This window comes from Tupaia chinensis, unplaced genomic scaffold, assembly GCF_000334495.1.
Source record: "Tupaia chinensis unplaced genomic scaffold, TupChi_1.0 Scaffold000140_1, whole genome shotgun sequence".
NCBI lineage: Eukaryota > Metazoa > Chordata > Mammalia > Scandentia > Tupaiidae > Tupaia > Tupaia belangeri.
In genome coordinates, this window is record NW_006159610.1 from 8,237,763 (window position 1) to 8,264,506 (window position 26,744).

General features: G+C 38.4%; 1 protein-coding gene across 6 annotated transcripts in view; it reads right to left on the reverse strand.

Annotated features, from left to right (window-relative positions):
* BRAF (B-Raf proto-oncogene, serine/threonine kinase) overlaps positions 1–26,744 on the reverse strand; it is a 183,336-nt gene that overhangs the window by 69,855 nt on the left and 86,737 nt on the right. For 5 of the 6 annotated variants that reach the window (XR_003548826.1, XM_027770525.1, XM_027770523.1 and 2 more), the window contains 5 exons: positions 20,857–20,960; positions 19,933–20,035; positions 10,205–10,353; positions 8,874–8,993; positions 1,514–1,673 (listed from right to left, as the gene is read on the reverse strand). Coding sequence is in view for 5 of the 6 variants with exons in the window: in XM_027770525.1 (XP_027626326.1) it covers positions 1,514–1,673; positions 8,874–8,993; positions 10,205–10,353; positions 19,933–20,035; positions 20,857–20,960 (636 nt within the window). In the remaining variant the exon portion in view is untranslated. Of the gene's footprint in view, positions 1–1,513; positions 1,674–8,873; positions 8,994–10,204; positions 10,354–19,932; positions 20,036–20,856; positions 20,961–23,780; positions 23,800–26,744 lie in introns of those variants that run through there. The other variant, XM_027770526.1, reaches the window with a different exon arrangement.

The following is a 26,744-nucleotide window of genomic DNA, read 5'->3' on the forward strand; positions in this document are numbered from 1 at the left end:
CTCACTTCCCCTACCACTGTCTCTGTCTCTCTACAGGGAGCACATGTGCCATAAGGCAAAAACCTCTTTTAAAAAATTATTTTGATGGTGGCATAAAGAATGGAAATGAATAGAGAGCTATCAATGGCAGGAAATCTATTTAGGAAATTAATGTATTAAGCAGTTCAAGTGAAGATATCCAGGCCTATATGAGAAGTACAGAGGAAAAGGTGAAATTTTATTATTGGTTATGGGAAGGATGAAAAGGCAAGATATGCAGATAATATTCTAAATGTTCAAGCCCAAGAAACTAGGAAAATGGTGGTAACAATAGGACAAAAAGGGAAATAGCCTAAAAGGATGTTAGTTTTGAAAGTAAAGATAAAAGTTAAAATTTTGGACATATAGTCCAAAATATAGAACTATGATTTGATTTCGCATTTTACAATAAAACCTAGAAATGTAGTTGGATCTCATACTTTAGTTTCCTCATTTCCATTACTTCCCTTTCCTACTTCTTTCTTCCTTTATATTTGGGTCTAACTCGACAGGTGGAGGAAGACCTTATCAGGTGAAGAGAATGCTGATTCAGTTGGCCCTATGTAGTCACAGCTTTAACTGGCCCACATCACAAATGTTCTGTTATTGCTGACCTGAACTATGAGGTTAAGCCTAAGATGGCGGCATCTATACTGAAAATATATAGACTTTTTCTTTGTCGTTATTTTCTAAATAATACAAGGTACCAACTATTCACATAACATCTGTGCTGTATTAGGGATTGCAAGTAATCCAGAGATGATTTAAAGTATACAGGAGGATATACAGAGATTATGTGCAAAGAGGTGCCATTTTATATAGGGACTTGAATTACCTATGGGGGGAGGGGAAGCATATGTGTGGGGTATTTTGGAACCTATCCTCTGTGTATGTGGAGGGACAACTACAGTAGGAAAAAATGGGAAAAAGTCTGATTTTGAAAATTATCTTGAAAAATTAAAACTTATAATAATTTTTTTCTTTTATATTTAATACATTTTAAGCTAAAGTTCCAACTATATGCTAATTTAAAAAATACACAAAGAAAAACTCAAGCTTTTAATTGGTCACTATGCCAAATTTACAATAGTACGAAGTAGAATTCTTGATTTCAAATCCATCTTTAATAGTACAATCATAATTCTTTTTATAAAAATTTTAGAGGATTTCATCCATTCCCCCAATGGCCTCTATCAATCCTTTGATATTTCAACCATATTTACATCTGAAGATAAGACTTTTACAGAGATGGTAGCATATGAAAAAAAAAAAAAAAAAAACACAAACAGAATAACTCTATCATGTGGGATCAGTAAAGTATGTAGTGTCATCAGAAAAGATGACAAGCCTTTCTGATCTGAGTCACAAAAGGCTTAACCCTTAAAATAACTGTGATAAATAAAAGATTGCATTTATTTCTGATCTATATTACAGCTATAGCAGGAATAAAAATATACTTCAACTTTTTTTAGTGCTAGTGATGCTGGGTACTTACTTCAATATTGACAGGTTCTATTGTATTTATATGCACGTTGGGAGCTGATGAGGATCGGTCTCGTTGCCCAAATTGATTTCGATGATCTTCATCTGCTGGTCGGAAGGGCTGTGGGATTGGAATGGATTTTGAAGGAGACGGACTGGTAAGAATTTGGGGCCTGAAAGAATCAAGTCATTGGAAGATGAGATTCACAGCAACTATACAGAGATAATAATATTTAAAAATGGGGAACCAGCAGTTAGCGTAATGGATATGTCGCTGGACTCCCACGTAGTCGACCGCGGTTCGCGTCCCGGACCCGGTGGCTTAAAACTCATGCCGGGTGCATGTGCGTGCATGCCCAAGATCTCGAGAGAAGGGAGGAGAAGGGATTGCGGCGTGACTATCCCCCCCTGGGGGGTGATTTTTCACTTTCTGTCTCTATGTCTCTGTCTGTCTGGCGAGCTCACGCACCCTATAGTGAAAACCTCTCCAAAAAAAATATATATATATTTAAAAATGGAAGATATAAGGATTTCCTTGTATTTATATTCTTAAGATCTTTACAATAAGGCATTAAAAACCCAGAGTAATGAATTAAAAAAGTGTTCGTTTACAGAATTAACATTTACCTACAACTAATATTGCCAAAGCTGTAGACCCTCTATGCACTCTCTTATCAATGATAAGAACACTGACTCTTAGTCAGAAAATCCAGAGGAATCTATAAATGGCTAGAAATTACCTATAGTTAATGAGCTGAAGAAGCTCTTGTCCTTTTAATTTATACAAAAGTGCTCTAGGTAGACAATGACTGAATAAAATCTGCCATTTCTTTTTCTAAGCAGATAAAAGTGTGTAACTATATTAGTTTTTTTAAAAAGTTTTAGAATATTCACTAACTTAAAAAAATTACTTAAAGGCTGATTTAAAATCTCAAGGCAATAGCATACATTTTTTTTTAAGAGAAATTTTTGCTATAGGGTATGTGCATGCATGAGACAGACAAAAAGTAAGAAATCACCCCCCAGAGGGGATGGCCACGCCACAATCCCTTCTCCATTCTCCTCTTTGGATTTTGGCACACACACACACATGTGCTCGGCCTGAGTTTCAAGCTGCTGGTCTGAGACTCAAACTGTGGAAGGCCATCTGGAGAACCCAGGGCTTAAACCACTATGCCTTAAACCTGCTGGCCTCAGCAACAGCATTCTGGACTTGAAATTGTAAAAAGCCTGACTTAACTAGAGCTGTACAGCACTGTCTAACATAACAACTGACCTGGTACAGGAAGAGGTGGCAGTAAGTCATTCCTAAAACTTACCGAGTTAGGATTATGACAGCAATAGGTAGTAGATAACAATCAGACAGATGAGGTAAGGTATTATAATAAATATATTTTGATTTTCATCTACTTGGTCCTGGCCCATAAGTAGCTGGACTTTTGTCCTTGGTTCTAAAAGCAGCTTCGGAACAGCCTGAGAAAGATAAAGATGAAAGTCTGTCCCTTCTTTCATCTATCCCAAGGGAGGATGAAATTCCAATTGTCCCTCACTTTCAAGAACCTCCTTCCAGAAGGGCCCTGGCCCTATAACCAAGGTGGAAGGAATGCTACAGAGAAGCCAAGAATCTGGACAGGTCTTGCTGGGTTTCCCACGCAGTCTACTGACATCTCATGCCTGTGCAACAAAATTTTCACAAAAATTCAAAGGAACAGGTTTAAGAGAAAGCCCATTTAGCTGACTATATGGAGGTTTCGGGAAGGAGATGGGCCCAGAGAGGGCATAAAAATCTCTGTGGCCCCGTCTCACATGTCTTCCTCTATACATTCCTTCATCTGTATCCTTTGCAATATCTTTTATAAAAAATAGAAAACTGAAAGCAAGTGCTTCTCTGAGGTCGAGAGCTTCTCTAGCAAATAATTTGAAACTGAGGAGGGAAAGGGTTTGTGGAAACCCCAACTTGTAGCTAGGTCAGAAGTTCAGGAGGCCTGGACTTGTAACTGCTGTCTAAACCATGTATGTGCATTGGGTGGGAGCAGTCTTGGGGGGACTAAGACCCCAATCTGTGGGATCCAATGCTATCTCCAGGCCAATAGTGGATAAGAGGACACTCAGCTGGTGTCCACTACAGAACTGACTTCTTGCTAGTGGGAAGAAATCTCTATATATTTTGGGAGCACAGAGGTAATCTGCACTGTGAGTGAAAGTTGAGGAAAAACACTGCGTTTTTCTGGACTTGAATAAGGATACTTCAAAAAGTTTGTGGAAAAATGGAATTAAAATATGTATTTATGTGGGTGCAAAAGAACCAGAATTCATGCACAGTCCTGTCACAACAGATATTTCCCTAAAACTTTTTTTTTAATTATTTAATTTAATTTTCTTTATTTTGATTTGACCAGAGGAGGGTAGGCAGTAAGAAAGCAAGTCGCCCGTCTGGGACTTGAACTGTGGTTGGCCAAGTGGGAGTCCAGTGCCCTTAACCACCATGCCACCTGCTGGTTCCTTCCTAAAACTTTTTGATGGACCCTCCTTTGTATGCATTTTCGGTTTCATTATATCTGAAAAAAACAACATATATTAGAAAGTGAGGATATTTGCCTATTATAGAAAATCAGAGCCTAAGTTTGGCAGTTAGTATCTAATAGCACCTGGAGGGAAGGAGTTTTTTGATCACAAAGTCAACTAGTCTAGGCTTGAGGGACAGTGTATAATTTTGGAAAATACATCAAGTTATCATACCTTGATGTCATTAAATATCTAAATCATGTCCTAATTCTATGCTTAACAAAAACAATCTTCTGACTATACTGGGTCACTGGAAAAGTCATGAAGCATTTTTGCATAGAAAAACACAGGAAAATATATCATGACTTTTATTTTCTTCATCTTCGACAGAGAGACAGAAAGTGAGAAATCACCTCCCAGGGGGATGGCCATGCCATAATCCCTTCTCCTCCATTCTCCTCGTGGGATCTTGGGCACACACGCACACGTGCCCGGTCTGAGTTTAAGCCGGGGATTGGAACCATGGTCAACTACATGGGAGTCCAGAGACATAGCCATTATGCCAACTCCTGGTCCCACTTCATGACTTTTCTGATGACTCAATAATTTGGTAGCCCATAGATACTTTCCAAAAGTAGTGCTGGTCCATCTAACACAAGAATCCTGGTTTACACAACAGGTATATTTCTCACTGAAATGAATTATCTGGCATTCTGATATAGTATTTTCTGATTCTGGTTGATGTACACTAGTATATCTCTAATTATCAATTCTAGAAACTGATAAAATTGAGTTTATATATTATGAATTTTTTTACCTGGACAAACGTAATTTGTACACTATGGAATATCCTGGCAATTGGCAAACTGGCTTTTCTCTTGATGAAATCTTTACCTACCCTGCTGCAAATCTCTTCAAGGTAGTACCAAAATAGCAAATTAAGGCAGTACCATTAGTGAATTACCAGTTAGTTTACATTTCATGTGCAGTCTAGAATATTTAAGTCTTGTGAAGCAAAGTGACTACTTCTGTTCAGTGATTAGCAGATTTTTTTTTTTGAGAGGTTTTTGCTGTAGGGCATGTGGGCTGGCAGGCAAGAGAGGCAGACAGAGAGACAGAAAGCGAGAAATCACCCCCCCCAGGGGAGATGGTCACGCCGCAATCCCTTCTCCATTCTGCTCTCGGGATCTTGGGCACGCACGCACATGCACCTGGTGTGAGTTTAAGCCACTGGGTCCGGGACTCGAACTGTGGTTGATTACATGGGAGTCCAGCGACATAGCCATTATGTTAACTGCTGGTCCCTGTGATTAGCAGATTTTAAATGTCATACCTTTCATAAATCTACACATCCTATAACATTTTTAAAAAGTAGTAAAGGAAGTTATCTGTCATTTTGTATTCAAAACCAGGCAATGTTATCAGTTCTCTAATGTTTCTTGGTTATATCCATTATTAGGTTGTCAGGAAAGTAATGACATTATTTTTCTATGCAAAAATGCATCATGACTTTCCCAACAACCCAATACTTGTTTTGTTACATCATAACTGTTACCAAGACTAGTAACAAAATGCAAAGGAGTTTTGATATTGAACGAGATTGTCTTCTGTCTTTATGCACTTGTGACATCAGAGTATCAGGGAAATTATTTATAGAAAATTTTATGAACATCTTAGCATTTGCTCAAGACCAAGATCTATTTCAGTTTAGTTATGAATAACATATTAATGGCAAAGGCAAGTGGTTTCTTAATTTAAGGCAGTATTCCCTCCCTGAAAGGCCAATGTCCCAGATCATTACCCTTAGAAACCTGCAAAGAGGCTGAGCTAATTTCATTACGGTATTCTGTAACTCTGCTCACAGAACTAGGACCTGCTATGGACCAGCAGTTAGCGTAATGGCTATGTCGCTGGACTCCCATGTAGTCGACCACGGTTCGCGTCCCAGACCCAGTGGCTTAAAACTCACGCCAGGCACGTGTGCATGCGTGCCCAAGATCTTGGGAGGAGAATGGAGGAGAAGGGATTGTGGCGTGGCCATCCCCCCAGGGGGTGATTTCTTGCTTTCTGTCTCTCTGGCGAGTGCATGCGCCCTAAAGCAAAATCCTCCTAAAAAAAAAAAAAAAAAAAAAACTAGGACCTGTTATTAGAAATGCATAATGGTCTACAAAATCTGTCAGGAGAAAATGTAGTAACTGAAGGATTAATTAAAAACCCAAACAAAGAACAACATTCTGATTTGTCTATAAAATACACAGCTGTATACAACTAATGATGGAGCAAACAGGAAGAAAATGATGATAAATGATACATCCTGATAAAAGAACTCAGTGGCTCCATTTCCCAGTGCTTCAAATAGATAAATTCACCTGCTCCTAAAAAGTTCTTTTGCTAAATTTTCTAACTTGAGACTTCAAGAAAGGTTGGTTTTTTAAATATTACAGGTCTACTGGAAATCTCAGCTTTTTTCCCCCCCTTTAAGTAGAAACCTAAAGACAGAAATACACTTTGAAAAGTCCAAGAAAGTAGAGTTAAAACTGACAGAATGGGGCCAGTTGGTGGCACGGTGGTGAAGATGTTGGACTCCCACATAGCCAGCTGCTAGCCTAATTAATCCCCGTAGCTTGAAACTCACCTACGGCACATGTGCATGAATGCCCCAAATCCCGAGATATTGGAGGAGAAGGGATTTTAGTGTGGTCATTCTCCCATCGAAGTGATTTCTCACTTTCCCTCTCTCTGTTTCTTTCTAGTGAGTCACACACCCTATGGCAAAAACAAAACAAAAGCAAAAAACTGAGTAATTATTTCTTTCTTTTTCTTTTTCTTTTTTATTTTTAAGGTTTTTACCATAGGGCAAGTGCACTCACCAGAGACAGAGAGAGAGAGAGAGAGAGAGAGAGAGAGAGAGAGAGAGAGGAAGAAAGTGAGAAATCACTCTCCCGGGGTGATGGCCACATTGCAATCTCTTCTCATCCCCATTCTTCTCTCAAGCTTTTGGGCATTCACGCACACTGCCCTGCATGATTTTCAAATTGCTGGGACCTACGGCTCGAATTGCAGTCATCCATGTGGGAGTCCTGAGCCTTAGCCACTATACCACTTGGTGGTCCCCACAGTAAATATTTCTGATCTTAACTAGGTATCTCTGGAATAATCTAGAACAGAATGCTGATGAAGACTTTTTAAAAGTCTGTATTTTGAACTTTATGTTTCTAGACATAGCATTAAAAAATGATGCTTCAAATCTAATTGGGAAAAAGTAAACAAATTTTGTAAAGAAATGTTCCAACGTCAATTAATATTCGCTTAACTCATCATTATCCTTTTTTCCTACTTTGAAGCTTTAATATATGATGGTTTCTCATTGTTTTAAAAGATATTTTTCTGTTTTAATCTTCACAATTGATTAATACTATTTGTCCTTACATTTTGTGAATATCCATCTCTTTTCCTCACTACCACCACTTTAGTGTAAGTCTTCACGGCTAACAGTTGGCCTTTTCACCACAGATTTTTCTCTATCGACCCATTTGATTTCCACTGCTAAGGCAGTCTTCACTGGAAGTCAATTTTATTAGGTTAGTAATCTGCTCGAAAACCTTTCATTCTTTTCCTCTCTTGTATAATGGCTAAATTCCAGTATGAATGGTAAGACTCTCCATAATCTGGTGTTTGTTATACATGGTATTTCTCAATTTAGATAAGACTTTCTTAACTAACTCCCAACCCTACCATCCTCATTCCCTTTATTTATGCTATTTCTCCATCCCTCATCACCATGCTTTTATTTCCAGGGCTCATTCAGAGTCTAGTAATTCTTTTTTTTTTTTTTTTTTGGAGAGGATTTTTTGCTATAGGGTGTGTGCACTCACCAGAAAGACAGAGAGAGACAGAGAGAGAGAAAGTGAGAAATCACTCCCCGGGGTGATGGCCATGCTGCAATCCCTTCTCCTCTCAGGATCTTGGGCACGCACGCACATGCACCCAGTGTGAGTTTAAGCCACCAGGTCCAGGACTCGAACCGTGGTCGACTACATGGGAGTCCAGCGACATAGTCATTACGTCATCTGCTGGTCCCAGAGTCTAGTAATTCTTTAAGGTCCAGTCCAAATGCCACCTTATTCATTAAGTTTTCCTGAGCACTCTTTCATTATTCTCCCTTCTCCTATACAAATGAAAACATTTATGCCCTTATGTCATAGTTTAATATACTCCATCATAAATGCTATATATATATTTTGTTTTGGAGAGGTTTTTTCTACAGGGCATGTGCGCTCGTCAGAAAGACAGAGACAGAGAGACAGAAAGTGAGAAATCACCCTGCAGGGGGGATGGCCACGCTGCGATCCCTTCTCCTCCATTCTCCTCTCAGGATCTTGGGCACACACGTACATGCACCCAGCATGAGTTTAAGTCGTCAGGTCTGGGACTTGAACCACAGTTGACTACATGGAGTCCAGTGACATAGCCATTACGCTAACTGCTGGTCCCTATAAATGCTATATTATAATTGTATACTAGTTTTGAATTATTTGCCATTATCTCATAAATTAATGCTACTTAATAAGTGGAAACCATATAATTCCATGTGTCTAATTTTAACTAATAAAGTGATAATACAGATAGGGACTCAAAATTATCTGTGCCTTGATTTTTTTCAGGACTAATCCTGAAATAGTCTGTTAGTTTTAATTCATTTTTCTGTACAAAATGCATGTAAATATCTGACTAGTGTAAATAAAATAAATCATATGAAAATAAAAAAGTCTTTACCAATTCAAATGTTAGACAGGGTTACAATCAACCAAATCCAAAAGAAAGCAGTTAAAACAGGACATCGCTGAACAGCAGGAGTCGAATCATACCCAAGAGAGTCTGAGGGAGGTGCAGAAGGGGATGCTCCAGATGTAAGGGCAGTCTCTGCCAAGGAGGTCTCTTCCTGTGGTATTGGGTGGTGTTCAAAGAACTTGGAGACAAACAGCAAACTGTGAGGTAAAAACAAAACAAAACAAAACAAACCTAACTTGTGCAAAACCCAGACACTTCACATGCCAGGATACATACTTAACAGAAAAATCTGGGAACCAAATTCCATTTTTACAAACTGTTAAAATTCAAATAGTTGTATCTTTGTCTAAGATTTATTTTAAATAATCATATTGCGCCTTTAAAGGCAAACTCGGAATCTAAAACAATTGTTGTCACAGTAAATTTCTACATGTTAGATGGAGAAAATAATGATTAATGGTTAAGGAGTTAAAAGTGTATCCACTGCTAAATTACGATGATGTCACTATAATTTACTTTATAGTACATAGAGCTAAATTCTGTTTACTCAAGTGATCAAGAAAAATATAAGACCTTAATAGAAGCAGCAACAACATGAAAAGAGATTACAATACTTAGTTGAAACTATTAGAAAAATCCTTGATAAAGCAAGAAGTTTTAGAAAAGATATACTGTGTAGAAAGATTTTCCATCTTACTCTCAAGAGAAATTGAGGGAAGGGGGGATTGAAATGGGATGAAAAAAAAAAGATGGGGGGGGCAGAGAATATAAACATAATTTACAAAAGAGATGATAGAATCAGACCCTCTGATCTGTGGTCCAGATACATACTGGTCACTTAACTGAAACACTTCTTCTCTCCTCCCAATAACTATTAGAAAGTAATTCTAAAAGTGGATTAGGGATTCTTCACTAATTAAGCGACAATATAAAATATAAACTAAATGTATAGCTGACCCAGAATTACAATATGGGAAAGAAGTGCTGGCTATACTATGCATTATTGTAACCATATTTTTTTTAAAGTTGGTACCTTGCTTTGTCATTATCCTCCCACTATAACCTATGGAGTAGCTGCAACCATTACACCCAACTCTTTTAGACAGGTCACACTATGTTACCCAGGCCGAACTCAAGCAATTCTTCTGCCTGCCTCAATTTCCTAGTAGCTGGGATTACAACTGAGTGCCACAGCACCAAGAATAAACCCAGGCTGTCCATGTAGCCTCAGGCTATGGAGCAGCAGTATTTTAACAGTGCATACTACTGCTACTTGGCCTCTCAGCACACTTTTTAAAAAGTCTCTATCAACTGCTGGACAGAAAACTCTTCAAAGACTTTAAGACATATTAACTTCACATTATTAAGATTTAAATGTAAAGTAGTAGAGTTTTTTTGGATTACTCACTCAAGTTGGTCATAATTAACACACATCAGTGGAACCTCTGTACTACAACGCTGGTGAAATTTATAACCACATGTTTGACAGCGGAAACCCTGGAAAAGCAGCTTTCGACAAAAGTCACAAAACGCTAAGGTGAAAAAAGTTTTCCGTACCTGCAAAGTAAAAAAAAATCACAGAAGATTCAAAAACTCATAAGTATCTTTTTATAAATCAACATATTCACTCTCTTGTTTAACATAAGAAATGTTCAATATATTTATATCATGAAAATTCATATATTAAGACACTAAAATAAAAAGGTGGGAGTTCAAGACAGTAGATAGTCTACATATAGTTATCTCCCACCCCAAATACAATTTTAAAACTCCGAAGTAAGGGTTGGCAGGTGGCGTAGTGGTTAAGGTGCCAGACTCCCACATGGCTGATCACGGTTCAAGTCTGGACTTGGTGGCTTACTTTCTTGTTTTCCCTTTCTCTTTCATCAAATTAAAAATAATAGTAATGACATAATGGTTATGTCACTGGGTTTCCACGTAGTCAACCATGGTTCAAGTCCGGACCCGGTGGCTTAAAACTCACACTGGGCATGGCCAAAATCCCAAGAGGAGAATGGAGGAGAAGGGACTGCAGCATGATCATCCCCCCTAGGGGGTGATTTCTTGCTTTTTCTCTCTGTCTGTCTGGCAAGCATACATGCCCAATAGGAAAAATCTCTCTAAAAAAAGAGAAATAAATAATAATGACAATGATAATAAATAAAATTAAGTAATTCTTTTTAAAATTCAGAAGTAAAGAAGGTGAGAAACAAAAGACTGGCACGCCTGACAATATAAATGTAAAAGTGGAGATGAAAATGGGAGGGAATAGAGTGAAAACAGAATATAAATTGGGACCAGGAGATAACGTAATGGTTACGTTGCTGGACTCCCACGTAGTAGAACAAGGTTTGAGTCCTGGACCAGTGGCTTAAAACTCACACCAGGCGCTATGTGTGCCGAAATCCAGAGAGGAGACTGGAGGAGAAGGGATTGTGGTGTATGGCAATCCCCCCTGGGGGGTGATTTCTCACTTTCTGTCTTTTCTGTCTCTCCCTGTCTTTCCAGCAAGCACATGTGCCCCATAACAAAAATCTCTCTCCAAAAAAACCCCCCAAAACCCATAAATTAATTATTGTATAAAGAAGGGTGTTAAGGAATGCTGACTGGTGTTAATGAAATAAGGAACAAAAGAATACACTTATATATTATTTAAAGTTACAAAAGTATTTAACAGGGACTACCTTCTCCCAAATAACAACAATGGGAGAGAAGAGGAAAAGGGCTATAAGGCTACAAAAGAGCAAATTCTTTGTAGAGGAAGTAATCAGCATTATGACGTCTGAAGTTGATAAAGCAAGAAACGGTGGCTGAAAGATAGTATGTAATAATATGAAAATAACCACTTAAAGAGCTTAAAACAGATACCACTAAAAATTATTAGTAATTTCCTCAGAAAGAGGGTAAAAGGGATGATATAAGAGAGTGACAGGGCCAAAGGAGGGGATAGAGAGGCAAAGAGGAAGGATGAATAGAAGGAGGAGGGAAAATATAAATGTAATTTACAAACAGCTGACAGTATCAGAATCCCTAGAACTGTTGTTCCAAAGTATAATGGTTACCTAATTGAAATATCACTCTCTTTTCCCAACAAATATCCAAGATTGGCTCCTACAGACTAGGGGGTCTTTCATAATTCCAAATGAATGAGAATGAATGATATAAATGAAATGAGAGCTGAACCTGAATTACAATTTGGGAGTCAGATATGGCTATAATACATTTTACTTTTTAACCATTAAAAAAAGAAAGTTCTATAGCAACTGTACTGGAGAACAAGTTCTCAGACTTCAAGACATACAAGCTTCACATACATTTAAATTTTATTAAATGTAAAACAGGATAGACGAAGAATTTTTGGTGGATTACTTAACATGTTTTCTTAATAATACATTAGCAGAACTCCGTACTACAACACTGGGGAAATTTATCACCAGCATTAAAGGATAGGGAGGAACAGGACAATGGACTATTTTTCGCTGTAAGTCTCCTATACTATTTTTAAAATGCTAAGGTGGCTGAACTCTTACATGACAAACTGTGCTTTGAGGCTCAGGCCCAGCGGCTTAAGTCACGCTGGGCATGTGAGTGTGTGCCTAAAATCTTGAGAAGGGACTGCAGCATGGCCACACTCTGGGGGATTTCTCACTTTCTCTTTACCTCTCTCTCCAGTGAGCATACACATCCTATAGCAAAAATTTCTCAAAAAAAAAAAAAAAAAAAGTGGGGTGGCAGGTGGCATGGTAGTTGGGGCACTGGACCCACACATGGCCAACCATAGGTAAAGTCTCAGAACTGGTAGCTTGCTTTCTCACTTTCCCTTTCTCTCTCTTGCTAGTCTAATTTTTAAAATAATAACCACCACAACAAATAAAATAAAATAAATAATTCTTGGGGGAAAACAATGATTTACTAAAGACAACATTATTGATAACATTACTAAAAACTTGAACTACCCTTCCTAAAATTACTAACAAGGATAGGGTAAAGGACAATCACCTAAAAAAGGAACAGCTTCTAATAAATTATCAATTTGTTAGAGGATTAGAAAGCTCGGACCACCTACTTTTTTTTTTTTTTTTTTTTTTTTTTTTTTTTTTTTTTTTTTTTTTTTTTTTTTAGATATTTTTGCTATAGGGCACATTTGCTTGCTGAAGAGACAGAGAGAGAGAGAGAGATACAAAGCAAGAAATCACCCCCTGGGGGGACTGCTTTGCTGCAATCCCTTCTCCTCCATTTCCTTTCTGGATTTTAGGCATGCATGCACATGTGCCCAGTTTAAGTTTAAGCTACAGGACTCAAATTGTGGTCTACTATGTGGGAATCCAGCAACGTAACCATTACACCATCTGCTGGTCCCCAGGCCACCTAAATTTATTTGTGAACATTCTCTATGAATGTTCATAGAGAAACTTAAAAAGCAACACATAAGAATTCCATGTGAAAACCAAATGATGAAAAACATGGTCACACAGAACTACGTTAAGGCGACTCTAGCCTACCAAAGCCAGAAACTGTTTAAAATAAATTTGTTCTACCTGTATAATAAACAGGAAACATAAGGGATCTGCAAATACCCAAATACTTTTTTTTTCTTTTTTGGGAAGAGAGATTTTTACTATAGGGTGTGTGCACTTGCTGGAGAGACAGAGACAGAGAGACAGAAAGCAAGAAATCACGACCCCCACCCCCAGGGGGAATGGCCACCCACAATCCCTTCTCCTCCATTCTCCTCCTGGGATCTTGGGCATGCACACACACATGCCTGGTGTGAGTTTTAAGTTGCCAGGACCAGGACTCAAACTGCGGTCAACCACGTGGGAGTCCAGCGACGTAACTGCTACATATCTGCTGGCCCCAAATACCAAAACATTAATGGCTATTTCGGAGTGCTGAGAGCATGGGTAGCTTCTATTTTAATTTTTGTTCTTTGCTGTATATTCTCAATTCATCTCAGTTTTTCCAAGTTTGGCTTACTAACAATAGTAAGAGATATAATTCACTTTATGACCCCAGTATATACCTCTTCACACATTTACCCTAACTATATATAACGTACATTTGATTTTCTTTTTTATTTTTGCTATAGGGCATATGTGCTCACTAGAGAGACAGAGACAGACAGTGAGAAATCACCCCCCGGGGAGAATGGCTGTGCTGTGATCCCTTTTCCTCCATTCTCCTCTCAGGATCTTCAGCACACATGCACAAGCACCCGGCTTGAGTATTAAGCTGCCAGGTCTGGAATTTGAACCATGGTTGACTATGTGGGAGTTTTGGACACAACCATTACACTATTTGCTGGTCCTGTACATCAGAATTTTCTAATCTATTACATGAAAATATCTTCATGGTCCATGAAATTAATTCTAGCACCTGAACTTTTATTTTTCTTCTTTTAAAAAAAAAATCACATTGCATAAATATGTTTTCATTTATTAATGATATGTGTGTGTGTGCACGCATAAGAGAGAAACAGAGGGAGACACAGAGAGATAGATACTCTCCACAGGGTCTGGCTATCTTGTGATCTCCTTCCCCCAAACCACTGGATCTTGGGCTTTTGTAGCATGTCTACTGTGTTTAAACATGACCAGGCCAGGAATTCAAACCATGGTTTCCATGTGGGATTTGGCTTCTCTTAAGCAACATATTACTATTACACCATGGAGCTGGCTCCTAACCCCTGTACTTTTTTTAATTGCAAGAGGGTTCTTGCACTTGTGAGAGAGACAGAGGAGAGGGAGAGAGTAACCCCTCAGTGGGGTAAGGTGATGCTGCCATTCCTTCTCCATTTTTCTATCCTGTCAAGATTTTGGGCATACATGCACATGCATCTGGTGTATTTTTCAAGCTGCTGGGTCCAGGACTCAGATTACATGGACAGTCAGGTGGGATCCACTTTCTTTAACCACTGGGTCATAGGGTTAGCCCCCCAAAATTCTAGTTCTGATAAATAAGTATTTAATGGAGTAAAAAGTTATTTTAAAATGTCTCACCAAGGAAATTATAGTCTGACACATAATCCATTCTGGTTTTTAAAAATACTTAAGTAATTTTATAAGTTGCTCTTGTTTTCTGTCTATATTTATCATTTTCTAGAAGGCAAATGCCTATCTCTGGCTTTGTTCCTTTTCCATTTGTCTCTGAGCTTACAGGAAATTAAAAAAAAAATCTTCATGTTTCCAAAAGTATCAGCATTTTAAAGTCATCTGATACTTTTTGCCAACCACTCATGCCCTCATTCATCTGATAATCTCTTTGGTTTCATAAAGCTTCAATTTCTCTCCCTTCTTTAATCTGCTCAATTGTGGTCTTAATGCCATCATTGACTTACGTTTTGTTTTGTTTTATTTTTAGTTAACACGGTGTATGCGTAGCTCTCCAAAGACAGAGAGACATCTGTCAAGATTTTAGACATGTACACACATGTGCCTTGCATATTTTTCTAGTCACTGGGGCCAGGAATTGAACCGTGGTTGGTCACATGGAATCTGGCTCCTTTAATCACTAGGCTATGGGACTGGTCCACTAATTTACATTTTAAAACAATGTGTAACTGGTTGTATGCATATGTACAGGAGAAAAAAGAGACACCAGGAAAAGGGGAACAACAAGGAAGGAGGAACCCAAACAGCGGGAGTGATAGTGGGGGACATATGGATATGCATTTGAGTATAAAGTTTTTGCTTTTCTTTATTACTGTTTTTTTAAAGAATTACTTTATTTTTAACTTTATTTATTAATTTGTTTATTTCAATTTGACCAGAGAGGGACAGAGGGAGAGAGAGAGAAAGCAGGCCGCCAGGACCAGGACTCGAACCATGGTCGGCCACGTGGGAATCCAGAGCCTTTAGCCACGATGCCATCTGTCGGCCCCCACTATTTTTTTTTTTGGTAGAGAGGTTTTTGCTATAGGGTGTGTAAGCTCGCTGGAGAGACAGAGAGAAACACAGAGACAGAAAGCAAGAAATCACACTCCAGGGGATGGCCATGCTACAATCCCTTCTCCTCCATTCTTCTCTTGGGACCTAGGAACATACACACATGTGCCCAGCATGAGTTTTAAGTCTTTGGGTCTGGGACCCAAACCACAGTCGACTACATGGGAGTCCAGCAATGTAACCATTATGCCATGCTGATCCAAAATGTAAGTTTTTTTTAAGACAAGATCCCACTGTGTTGAGACCTTCCTGCCTCAGTTTCTCAGGTACGACTACAAGTATGTACTACCTGTCAGGCTATCTTTTTTTCTTGACAGGGCCTAACTCTGTTGCCCAGACTAGCTTCCAAATTCCTGATCTTCCTGCTTCAGCCTCCTCAGTCACTGGGATTATAGGTGCATGCCACTTCACCTGGCCTTTAGTTTGGACTAGAAGTACAATTGGGCCTTCCATGTGATCCCAAACTGAGAAGCACAGCATCTTAGCAGCACATGCCACTGCAGCTGGGACTGGAGAATCAAGTTTAAGCAGCATATGCTTGTATCTTTTAAGTATACTTTTGTCAGGAAAGGTGGGCATAAGAAGATATAACTTTCTCCTTACACTTAATCTGAAATTCAAGCATGTATGGATGGTAAATTAGTGGGACATATAGGTCGAGTACTTTGCATGCATTAATTTGTAAGGTGCGGGACTGCTAGAAGGAAGATGTTAATGTTAGTGTCTCTGGAAAAGGGGACAGGCTAGACACACATCTGTTTCAAATTTTGTTTCCCTACTATGACCATTCTCCTAATTGTTTCCCAAGGACTCCTAGAACACAGGCGAAAACTGAAGGAACTGCTTTTACAACAGACTTTACGAAACCAAGATGCATAAGCAATGTTCCTTGCAAAGTCAGCAAAATCCAGTATGAAGAAGCAGAAATAAATCCTTTTCTAAGCAGAATACTGGTTTTTATTCTTGCGCCTAAATGGCACACAGAGCAATCATTCTAAAATCTAGTTAATTGCAATTCTCCTTGGCTTCTAACCATCAAATTTCTAATTATTTTAGGGAAAAGTCAAAATCTTTAAAATGGGTTACAAGGATTTCCATGAGGTGGACTGCTTATTACACTTGTAACTCTTTCTACATGTGCTAATGCCCCCTCTCCAACTTTGTACCATTCATTCTGAACTTCAAAACTTTAAGACTTCAAAGGTGGGACCAGCAGTTGGCACAATGGCTATGTCGCTGGACTCCCATGTGGCCGACTGTGGTTTGAGTCCCAGACCTGATGGTTTAAATTCACGCCAGGCATGTGTGCGTGCGTGCCCAAGATCCCGAGAGGAGAATGGAGAAGTGATTGTGACGTGGCCATCCCCCCTGGGAGGTGATTTCTCGCTTTCTGTCTCTGTCTGTCTCTGTCGTTCTGGTGAGTGCACATGCCTTATAACAATAACAAAAAAAAGAGGGAAAAAAAACCTTCAAAGGTAAAATGCTCTCTTGCTGTCCTCTCTGCCTTTATTTACTTGCTATGTATTTTTTTCATCCATCAGACATACCACTGAAGACACTGCTTTTGGGAAACCCTCTGTACTTCTTAGAGGTGAGGTTAGTAGTCTCTTTGACTCTACAGAACAATGTATAGACAAAAGAATTAAGAATGTTTATGAAAATTTTCCCTTTTTTTTTTTTTAGGTTTTTGTCATAGGGCAGTGATGCTATTTGTCTTATTCACTGTCATGTCCCCAGGTAAGGCATGGTATTGGCAAATGGAAGGTTCTCAATGACAATTTACTGGCAGATCTTCCAACTATGTCGTGAGGATTTCCATACTCTGGAATTAATCCGCACTTTGCTTTCACAATCCTTTCGTGGGAAGGTCCTTCTTGAGATACCATTTTAATAATATTTTTTCATGCTTAGCAGCTGAAGTCTTCTTTTACCCACTTATATCCAATTTCTAGCTCAGAAGAATTATTAAGAAAAAGAGTATTGGGGCTAGCAAGTGGTGTGGTGGTTGGGACACTGTACTCCTACATGGCTGACCACAGTATGAGCCCTGAACCTGGCAGCACGCCTTCTCACTTTCTTTCTCTCTCTCATTCTCTGGTGAGTGCACATGTCCTGCAGCAAATTAAAAAAAATTTTTTTTCAATTTAAAAAATGAAAAAGATTTATATTAATCACTCGGTTGTTTTTGTATTCTTAGGAATTTACATACAAAAATCTTCAGATTTATTCACTTAAAAGTCTCCAAGTTAAGGGAACCTGCAGTTAGCGTAATGGCTATGTCGCTGGACTCCCACGTAGTCGACCGTGGTTCGTGTCCCGGAGACCCGGTGGCTTAAAACTCACGCCGGGCGTGTGTGCGTGCGTGCCCAAGATCCCGAGAGGAGAATGGAGGAGAGGGGATTGCGGTGTGACCATCCCCCCTGGGGGGTGATTTCTCGCTTTCTGTCTCTATGTCTCTCTCTGTCTGTCTGGCGAGCGCATGCACCCTACATTGAAAATCTCTCCCAAAAAAAAAAAAAAAAAGTATCCAAGTTAAATAAAAATGAATAATAATGACTTTCCTGGCTCAATATAAAATTATCTGCTACAAAGTAAATGTGATTGATATTATATATATGTTAGACTTATTCAAAAGATGCCTATTTACAAAAGTAAACTTGATATTATTTACCACTAATGGAACCCTGAAAGCATAAATCCCTAAGGAAATTATACTATCAACTGTCTTCTTAAGGACCAGGCTAGACTAATTGCCAAGGCACATGGGAAAACTCTTGATATCTAAAGGGTAGTAGTAAACTATTAGTCTAGGGAAAAAAAATTATACATATATGTGTGTGTGTGTGTGAATGAAGGTAAGGAATGCTTTATTGCCTTATAAATCACTCTAATCTTAACTTTTGCCTACTCTTTTAGAAAATAAGTTCTCAAGTTTTTAGAAATACATCCTCATCTCTAAGGTAGAAAGGTCCCATGGTCTAGGCCTCATGCAGACACTTAACTTATGCTAGGTTCTAGCAAATGCAAAAACCAGACCAAAAGAGAAAGCTTAAGAGAGTTGAATACTCAGCTATTCCACTGCCATTAACACATCTTTCAGAAACATTTACAAACACATGTCAAGATACATGCAGAAAGATTCTATTTAGCTTTGTATGTAACAAAAATTGAAAAAGGAACCCAAAACTTAAATGTCTATGAGTAGAGTAATAGCTAAACATACTGAATTCCTACTCTTATGGACTATCATGCAATCATCACAAAAATAAAGCTAGGTATACTGACAACAAAGATGGTATGTTGTATTGCTAAATTTAAAAAACTGAAAAATATCACATAATTTCTTTTGTGGCTTAAGAAAAGAAAATAAGTGAAAAGTAATGAAGATGGGCTGGCCGACAGTGTGGTGGTTAAGGGCACTAGAATCCCACCTGGCTGACCACAGTTCGAGAGCCAGACCTGGCAGTTTGCTTTCTTGCTTTCCCTTTCTCTGTCTCTCTCTCTCTGATCAAATTGAAAAATAATAATACACGAATAAATAAATAATTCTTTTAAAAAAAGAAAAGTAATAAAGAGAAAGGAGAAAACTTACATGTTTGTATACACAGGAAAAAGTTTGGAAGACTACACAATAATCTATTGATCTATATTTATATTGACCACTAATAGGGTAATTTCACTTGATGTATTTTAACACCATTCAGAATTTCTTTCTTTTAATGATGAACCTGTATTGCCATTTTAAGTTCTAAAGGAAGCATGATGAGCAAAATAAAATTCTTTAAGGTCCAGGGAGTTGTGTGGCAGTAAGGATGTTGGATCCCACATAGCCAATTCTGTAGTCTGAATCCCAGACCTGGGAGCTTGAAAATCATGCCAGGTGTGTGTGCGTGAGTGCCCAAAATACCAAGAGGAGAATGGAGAAGGGACAGTGCTCTGTAGCTAACCCTCCTGGGGGGGTGAATTTTTACTTTCCCTGTCTCTCTTTCTTTACGTTGAGCATATGTGCCCTATAGCGAAAACTAAATATAAACTAAACTAAAATAAAACTCTTTGATTTAAATATACTTTTTTACAGAATAAAACTGATTTTCAGCTGAAATAAAATGTCAATTTCAAAATTATTCATCCATATTTTATATCCCTAAATAAAAAACATTTTCACACTGAAAAAATATGTAAAGATACATACAAAGTTATGTGTTGTAAGTGGTACATTTTCCAACACTTCCACATGTAATTCTTCTCCAGTAAGCCAAGAAATATCAGTGTCCCAGCCAATTGGTTTCTTCTCTCTGAAAAATGTAGACACAAGCTTTTCTTGGTTATTAGACCTAAAAATCTTCATATACCTCATGCTGAAGACATGAAAATTGGTTACTGTGGGGCTAGTAATAGTGAGGGAGATCTGGCTCCCTGGTCTTCCATCGTTAGAAATTTAAATGGCAAAAAATTAATTTTTAAGTTTACCCCAAATAAATGTATCACTCTTGGACAAACAGCAGGGTAAAGAGATGTACTCTTTTCTTCAAGTCAGCTCCAGAAAAGACCTACAACAGCAGAAAATGGATTGTTCCTGGGCTCCAAAAATAAATTAATAAATTAAAAAAAAAAAATAACAGGTTTGGACGTATCTATGAATTCAAAGAAAAAGAGTTCTCAAGGGACTCAAGGGACAATATGCCCCAGATGGATTTCTAAAAACAGGATTCAAAGCTGAGGGTCTTGGAACAATGTTAGACATTTTCTGAAAGAAAAAAAGTTCAATATAAAATGTTAATTTTGGTAAACTGTGAAACTGTGAGTTTCTATTAAAAATAGGAGACCATGTAGGGTCCATTATTCAAATAAATCATATTCTAAATGGTTCAAAAATTTCAAGAATCTCAAACTCCAATTAAAGTAATTTGATCAGAATAACAAACACCAGTCACACAAATGACCTAATGTTAACTCCTCAAAGGGCCTATAAGATTTCTTTAGGCTAACTTAAATATTTTTTTCTAAAGTTGATTTTTCAGTTTCCTATGCTTCAGTAAGGATTCTATAAAACCCCACTTTAAGGTCTAATTTTTTTTCTTTTTAAATACATTTTTACATCACATACAAACCATACCCATCCTGAATTCTGTACACAGCACAGCACTCTGGGATTAGACCTCTCATCATCAGTGCTTTCTTTAGACTGTCTCGAACTGTAACTCCACACCTTGCAGGTACCTATGGGATCATAAACATACGATACAAGGTAAAAGGGAACAGAAGATTTCTTTCCATATTACCAAAAATAAAATCCATAAAAAAAATGTACTTTTATTATATAACCCTTTAAAATGTCACATGGAAACTGTGTCAGAGACAACGCTATTACTACAGATAACTTAATATTAAAGAGAAATTATAACCCAAGTACCTATTAATGATTTCCAGTTTAAATCAAAGCAACATTAAATTTTTTGTCTTGTATTAAAAGTATGAAATATTTAAAAAATATAAAAAGAACAAAAATATAACAGTACCCACTATGATATACCTACTAATATAATGTACCCCCAACACTGTGAAATAATAGATGTCAACATTTCAAGTAAAATTAATTTTGACCCAACATTGTTTAAAGCTGAATACTATATAATCCTTCAGTCATACTGATAGTATGAAGGAACATCTTACCAACCATAAATATAGCAGAAAGAAAATACTTGTTAAATGTGGACAATTGATATTTGCTGTTTATGTCTAGTGCCCCGTTTCTCTGGGAATCTGCCCTTCTCTAGAAATTGACATACCAGAAGGGATATCGATACCAGAAAGGCTATCAATCAAGCCACTACTTTTCTGGCTACAGGTGACATAAACTAATCAGTTTCCCCCTCTAGTGATAGCAACTGGTCCAGGGCTAGACACATGACCCAAGTTCTTTCCTAAACTGATCCATGGATACACAAAGAAAAAAGTTCCAGGGCTCATAGGTGGCATGGTAGTTAAGGGTGCTGGACTCCCACATGCCTGACCACAGCTTGAGTCCTGGACCTGGTGGCTTTCTCTCTCCTTCCCTCCCTCTCTGGTCAAATAAAAATAAATAAATAAATAAATGAAGTAACATTTTAAAATTATAAACAAAAGTTCCTATTTCCACTACAGTTACAGAGTACACCAGGAGGATATAACTCTGAGACCCTCAGAAGCCTTCTTCCCCACTAACCAGAGAAAATTTGGTTACAGAATAAAGCTAACATATAGAGAGGGATGACACTGGGAAAGGGAGGGAAGGGACAAAGAAAAATAAGAAACATCCTTCTGTATATTTAAAGTTATCTCAGAAAAAAGCTGTGGACTACAGCATGGCAGGGGTGCAGTTTTTATTGAAGGGGTATGTAAGACAGATGGGAAGGATGTGTTAGCAACAAAATTAAACATTCCATTTATTTAACATTGAAGTACTTCACAAACCACAAGTTTCCAAAGAAATTGGGAATCTTTATGCTAAAGGGGGAAAAAAGGAATAAAGCTGACTATAAAACTGTTGAACTGAAAGAGCATATTTCAGGGAGAATGATCAAGAAAGACTGATTTTATAACTTAGAAATAACAGGACACTGATTTTAACTCAATATAACCACTAAAACTAACCACCAAGGGAAGTTTGCCATGTGGGAGTGGGCTCCCCGTTAAAAGTATTTAGAAAGTGACTAGACTGAGGGACCAGCAGATACTGTAATCACACATGGTCGACCATGGTTTGAGTCCCAGACTCGGAGGCTTAAAACTCACACAGGGTGCATGTTCATGTGTGCCCAAGATCCCAAGAAGAGAATGGAGGAGAAGGGATTGCAGTGTGGCCATCCCCCCAGGGGGTGATTTCTCACTTTCTATCTCTCTGGAGAGCGTGCATACCCTATAGCAAAAATCTCCCTTAAAAAAAAAAAGATTAGATTGATACAGTTAATCCTCATTATTCAAAGAAATCTGTATTTGTTAATGTCTACTTGTGAAAATTTATTTGCAACTCCAAAATTAATACTAGGAGTGGTTTCACAGATATGCTGAAAGCAGTCAAAATTTGGAGTAGCCTCACTCACGCATTTTCCCAGCTGAGGTGGAATGAGGTGATAGGCTGCTTTCTTGCTTCAGTTATCACACTATGAACAAGTGTCCAATGGACAGCTTGTCCTATACCATGTCTTCCTACATTTTTATGCTTTTTTTGGTGATCTGCTGCTTGAAATGGCCTCCACATATAGGGCTTAAGTGCTGTTAAGTGCTAAGCACAAGAATGCTTAAGGGCCCAGTAGACAAAGTACATGTGTTTCATAAGCGTCTTTAGTCATAAGTTACATTGATGTTGGTTTTGGGTTCAATGTTAACAAATCAACAATATATATTAAATAAAGTGCCTTTAAGTAGACTCATACATAAAACAAGGTAATACATTCGTCAAGTGAAAAAAACATGCAGGCAACCAGCTATTTTGAGGGATTGGGGGGAGGTGATGATCAAGGAAAAAAACTAAGACCATGAGGTGGCAGCATGCATGAGCTTTACTTGGGTGACTTTTTTTTTTTTTTTTAAGTTCTTTATTGCCAGAAAGCATGTATGATCATTGGAGTTGGGGAAGGGAAAGTAGGCACCCCTGCAATGGGGCGTGGTCATGCCACAATCTTTTCTTCTCCATTTCTCCACCCTGTCAGGAGTTCAGGCATGCATACATATATATCTGGAATGTTTTTCAAGCTGTTGGGGCTGAGATTTGAACCACGGTTTACTACATGGAATCCCGCTTTCCACATACAGCCCTGGGTGACATTTTGATAGGTCTTCAGGCAAGGGAAGATCCATACAGCATGAGATTGTCCAGAGGGGAAGGTAAAGGAACCACTATCCAGAACAGGAGAAGGGTAAAGGATCTCCCTGGGGAGAGGGTCAGAGAAAGACGGGGTTTATACGGCTAGATCAGCCCAGCAGGGAGTCTCCAGATCAAAGCGCTCTAAAGGGCAATAGCAGCTTTGGGTCTTTTCACATCCTTAGAATTGATCTTACCTATGGCTACTAGGTAGATGTTAAGCACAAAGCAGTTCCATGAGGCTTGCAAGGCAGGCAGGTTCCCAATGGCTAAAAATGTGCTTATCAGGATTAAATTTAACACAATCAGATGTGCAAAAGTTTAGCTTGGTGCAAGCATATTTTTAAGCTAACAGGTCTCATTGTGCTGTAAAAAAATAAACAAGCAGGATGGGCCTTTTAGTACAGTGGTTAAGTGCTTTGCAGAGGAAGATGAATCCCACTTGGCTGATCTGTGTTCAAGTCACAAGCCTGGTGGCCCAAAAAACATGCTTGACACACATGTGTTCCCAGGACCCTGATAAGAGAACTGGAGGAAAAAAGACTATGGTGTGGCCAAACCCATTTCCACTGGGGAGTGTTTTCTCTTTAACATGTGAATGTGCTTGCTTAGAACCTTCCCCCATAGCATTAAAAAACAAACAAGCAAACAAATAACCAACGTAGGGGTCAATATGCAGAGGCCATATTTTGCTCATTTATGTAATAACCCCTTTATCTCCTCTAGAAACATGGTTCAATATTCACTAATTCAGTATCCCCGGAGAATTTATAACTACAGTGAACAATGAGAACTTGCTATACCTTCTAGAAATAACAAACTAAGGAAATGCTCACATTTCTCTGCTACTCATCCTCTGTCTACACTAATGCAAAAGATTCCTGTTTGGTGACAGCATTTTTAGTTTTAAATCTGATCTAGTCTAAAAATTTCTATAGAAATCTTTCTAAAGGTATTCTTAACTTTTGTGTACGTGTGTCACAGACTCAGTGTGAGAATGTAAGGAAAGCCTCAGATGCTCTCTCAAAAAAAATTTCAAAGCATTCTTGCAACCTGAAGCCCATGTATAGATTGTCAAGGAGTTCAATGAACTCAGGGAATCCACCCTGAAACATCAACTTATATTTTACCAGTCTGCTTAAAATATTCCCATTACTGAAGCCAGCATGTGGCATGGTGATTAAGGCACTGGACTCCCATATGGCCAACTGTGGTTTGAGTCCCAGACCTGGAGGCTTGCTTTCTCACTCTCCCACCCCTACTCCTCTGTCTCTCTCTGGTGAGTGCATGTGCCCAGTAGCAAATTAAAAATAAATAAGTAATTCTGTAAAAACTTTTTCCCCTTTACTTATAGAACAAAATTCAAATTCCATAGTGTATAAAAGATTATCAATGACCTGGGGCTATGTAGCCCTTGACTCTTTGTTAATTTCCCTCACGCACTCTAGTAATGCATTTAAAATACAGCTATGCTTTCTTGTGCTTCTCTGCACATGCTAATTCTAAATTAAATATATATTTCATCAACAGCAAACATTTAGCTTTATACTCTACTGGTAAGCCAAAGCCACCAATTGGTAAAGGAACCACTATCCAGAACAGGAGAAGGGTAAAGGATCTCCCTGGGGAGAGGGTCAGAGAAAGACGGGGTTTATACGGCTAGATCAGCCCAGCAGGGAGTCTCCAGATCAAAGCGCTCTAAAGGGCAATAGCAGCTTTGGGTCTTTTCACATCCTTAGAATTGATCTTACCTATGGCTACTAGGTAGATGTTAAGCACAAAGCAGTTCCATGAGGCTTGCAAGGCAGGCAGGTTCCCAATGGCTAAAAATGTGCTTATCAGGATTAAATTTAACACAATCAGATGTGCAAAAGTTTAGCTTGGTGCAAGCATATTTTTAAGCTAACAGGTCTCATTGTGCTGTAAAAAAATAAACAAGCAGGATGGGCCTTTTAGTACAGTGGTTAAGTGCTTTGCAGAGGAAGATGAATCCCACTTGGCTGATCTGTGTTCAAGTCACAAGCCTGGTGGCCCAAAAAACATGCTTGACACACATGTGTTCCCAGGACCCTGATAAGAGAACTGGAGGAAAAAAGACTATGGTGTGGCCAAACCCATTTCCACTGGGGAGTGTTTTCTCTTTAACATGTGAATGTGCTTGCTTAGAACCTTCCCCCATAGCATTAAAAAACAAACAAGCAAACAAATAACCAACGTAGGGGTCAATATGCAGAGGCCATATTTTGCTCATTTATGTAATAACCCCTTTATCTCCTCTAGAAACATGGTTCAATATTCACTAATTCAGTATCCCCGGAGAATTTATAACTACAGTGAACAATGAGAACTTGCTATACCTTCTAGAAATAACAAACTAAGGAAATGCTCACATTTCTCTGCTACTCATCCTCTGTCTACACTAATGCAAAAGATTCCTGTTTGGTGACAGCATTTTTAGTTTTAAATCTGATCTAGTCTAAAAATTTCTATAGAAATCTTTCTAAAGGTATTCTTAACTTTTGTGTACGTGTGTCACAGACTCAGTGTGAGAATGTAAGGAAAGCCTCAGATGCTCTCTCAAAAAAAATTTCAAAGCATTCTTGCAACCTGAAGCCCATGTATAGATTGTCAAGGAGTTCAATGAACTCAGGGAATCCACCCTGAAACATCAACTTATATTTTACCAGTCTGCTTAAAATATTCCCATTACTGAAGCCAGCATGTGGCATGGTGATTAAGGCACTGGACTCCCATATGGCCAACTGTGGTTTGAGTCCCAGACCTGGAGGCTTGCTTTCTCACTCTCCCACCCCTACTCCTCTGTCTCTCTCTGGTGAGTGCATGTGCCCAGTAGCAAATTAAAAATAAATAAGTAATTCTGTAAAAACTTTTTCCCCTTTACTTATAGAACAAAATTCAAATTCCATAGTGTATAAAAGATTATCAATGACCTGGGGCTATGTAGCCCTTGACTCTTTGTTAATTTCCCTCACGCACTCTAGTAATGCATTTAAAATACAGCTATGCTTTCTTGTGCTTCTCTGCACATGCTAATTCTAAATTAAATATATATTTCATCAACAGCAAACATTTAGCTTTATACTCTACTGGTAAGCCAAAGCCACCAATTTCTCATTCCACTTTTGCTGGTTGAACTTTTT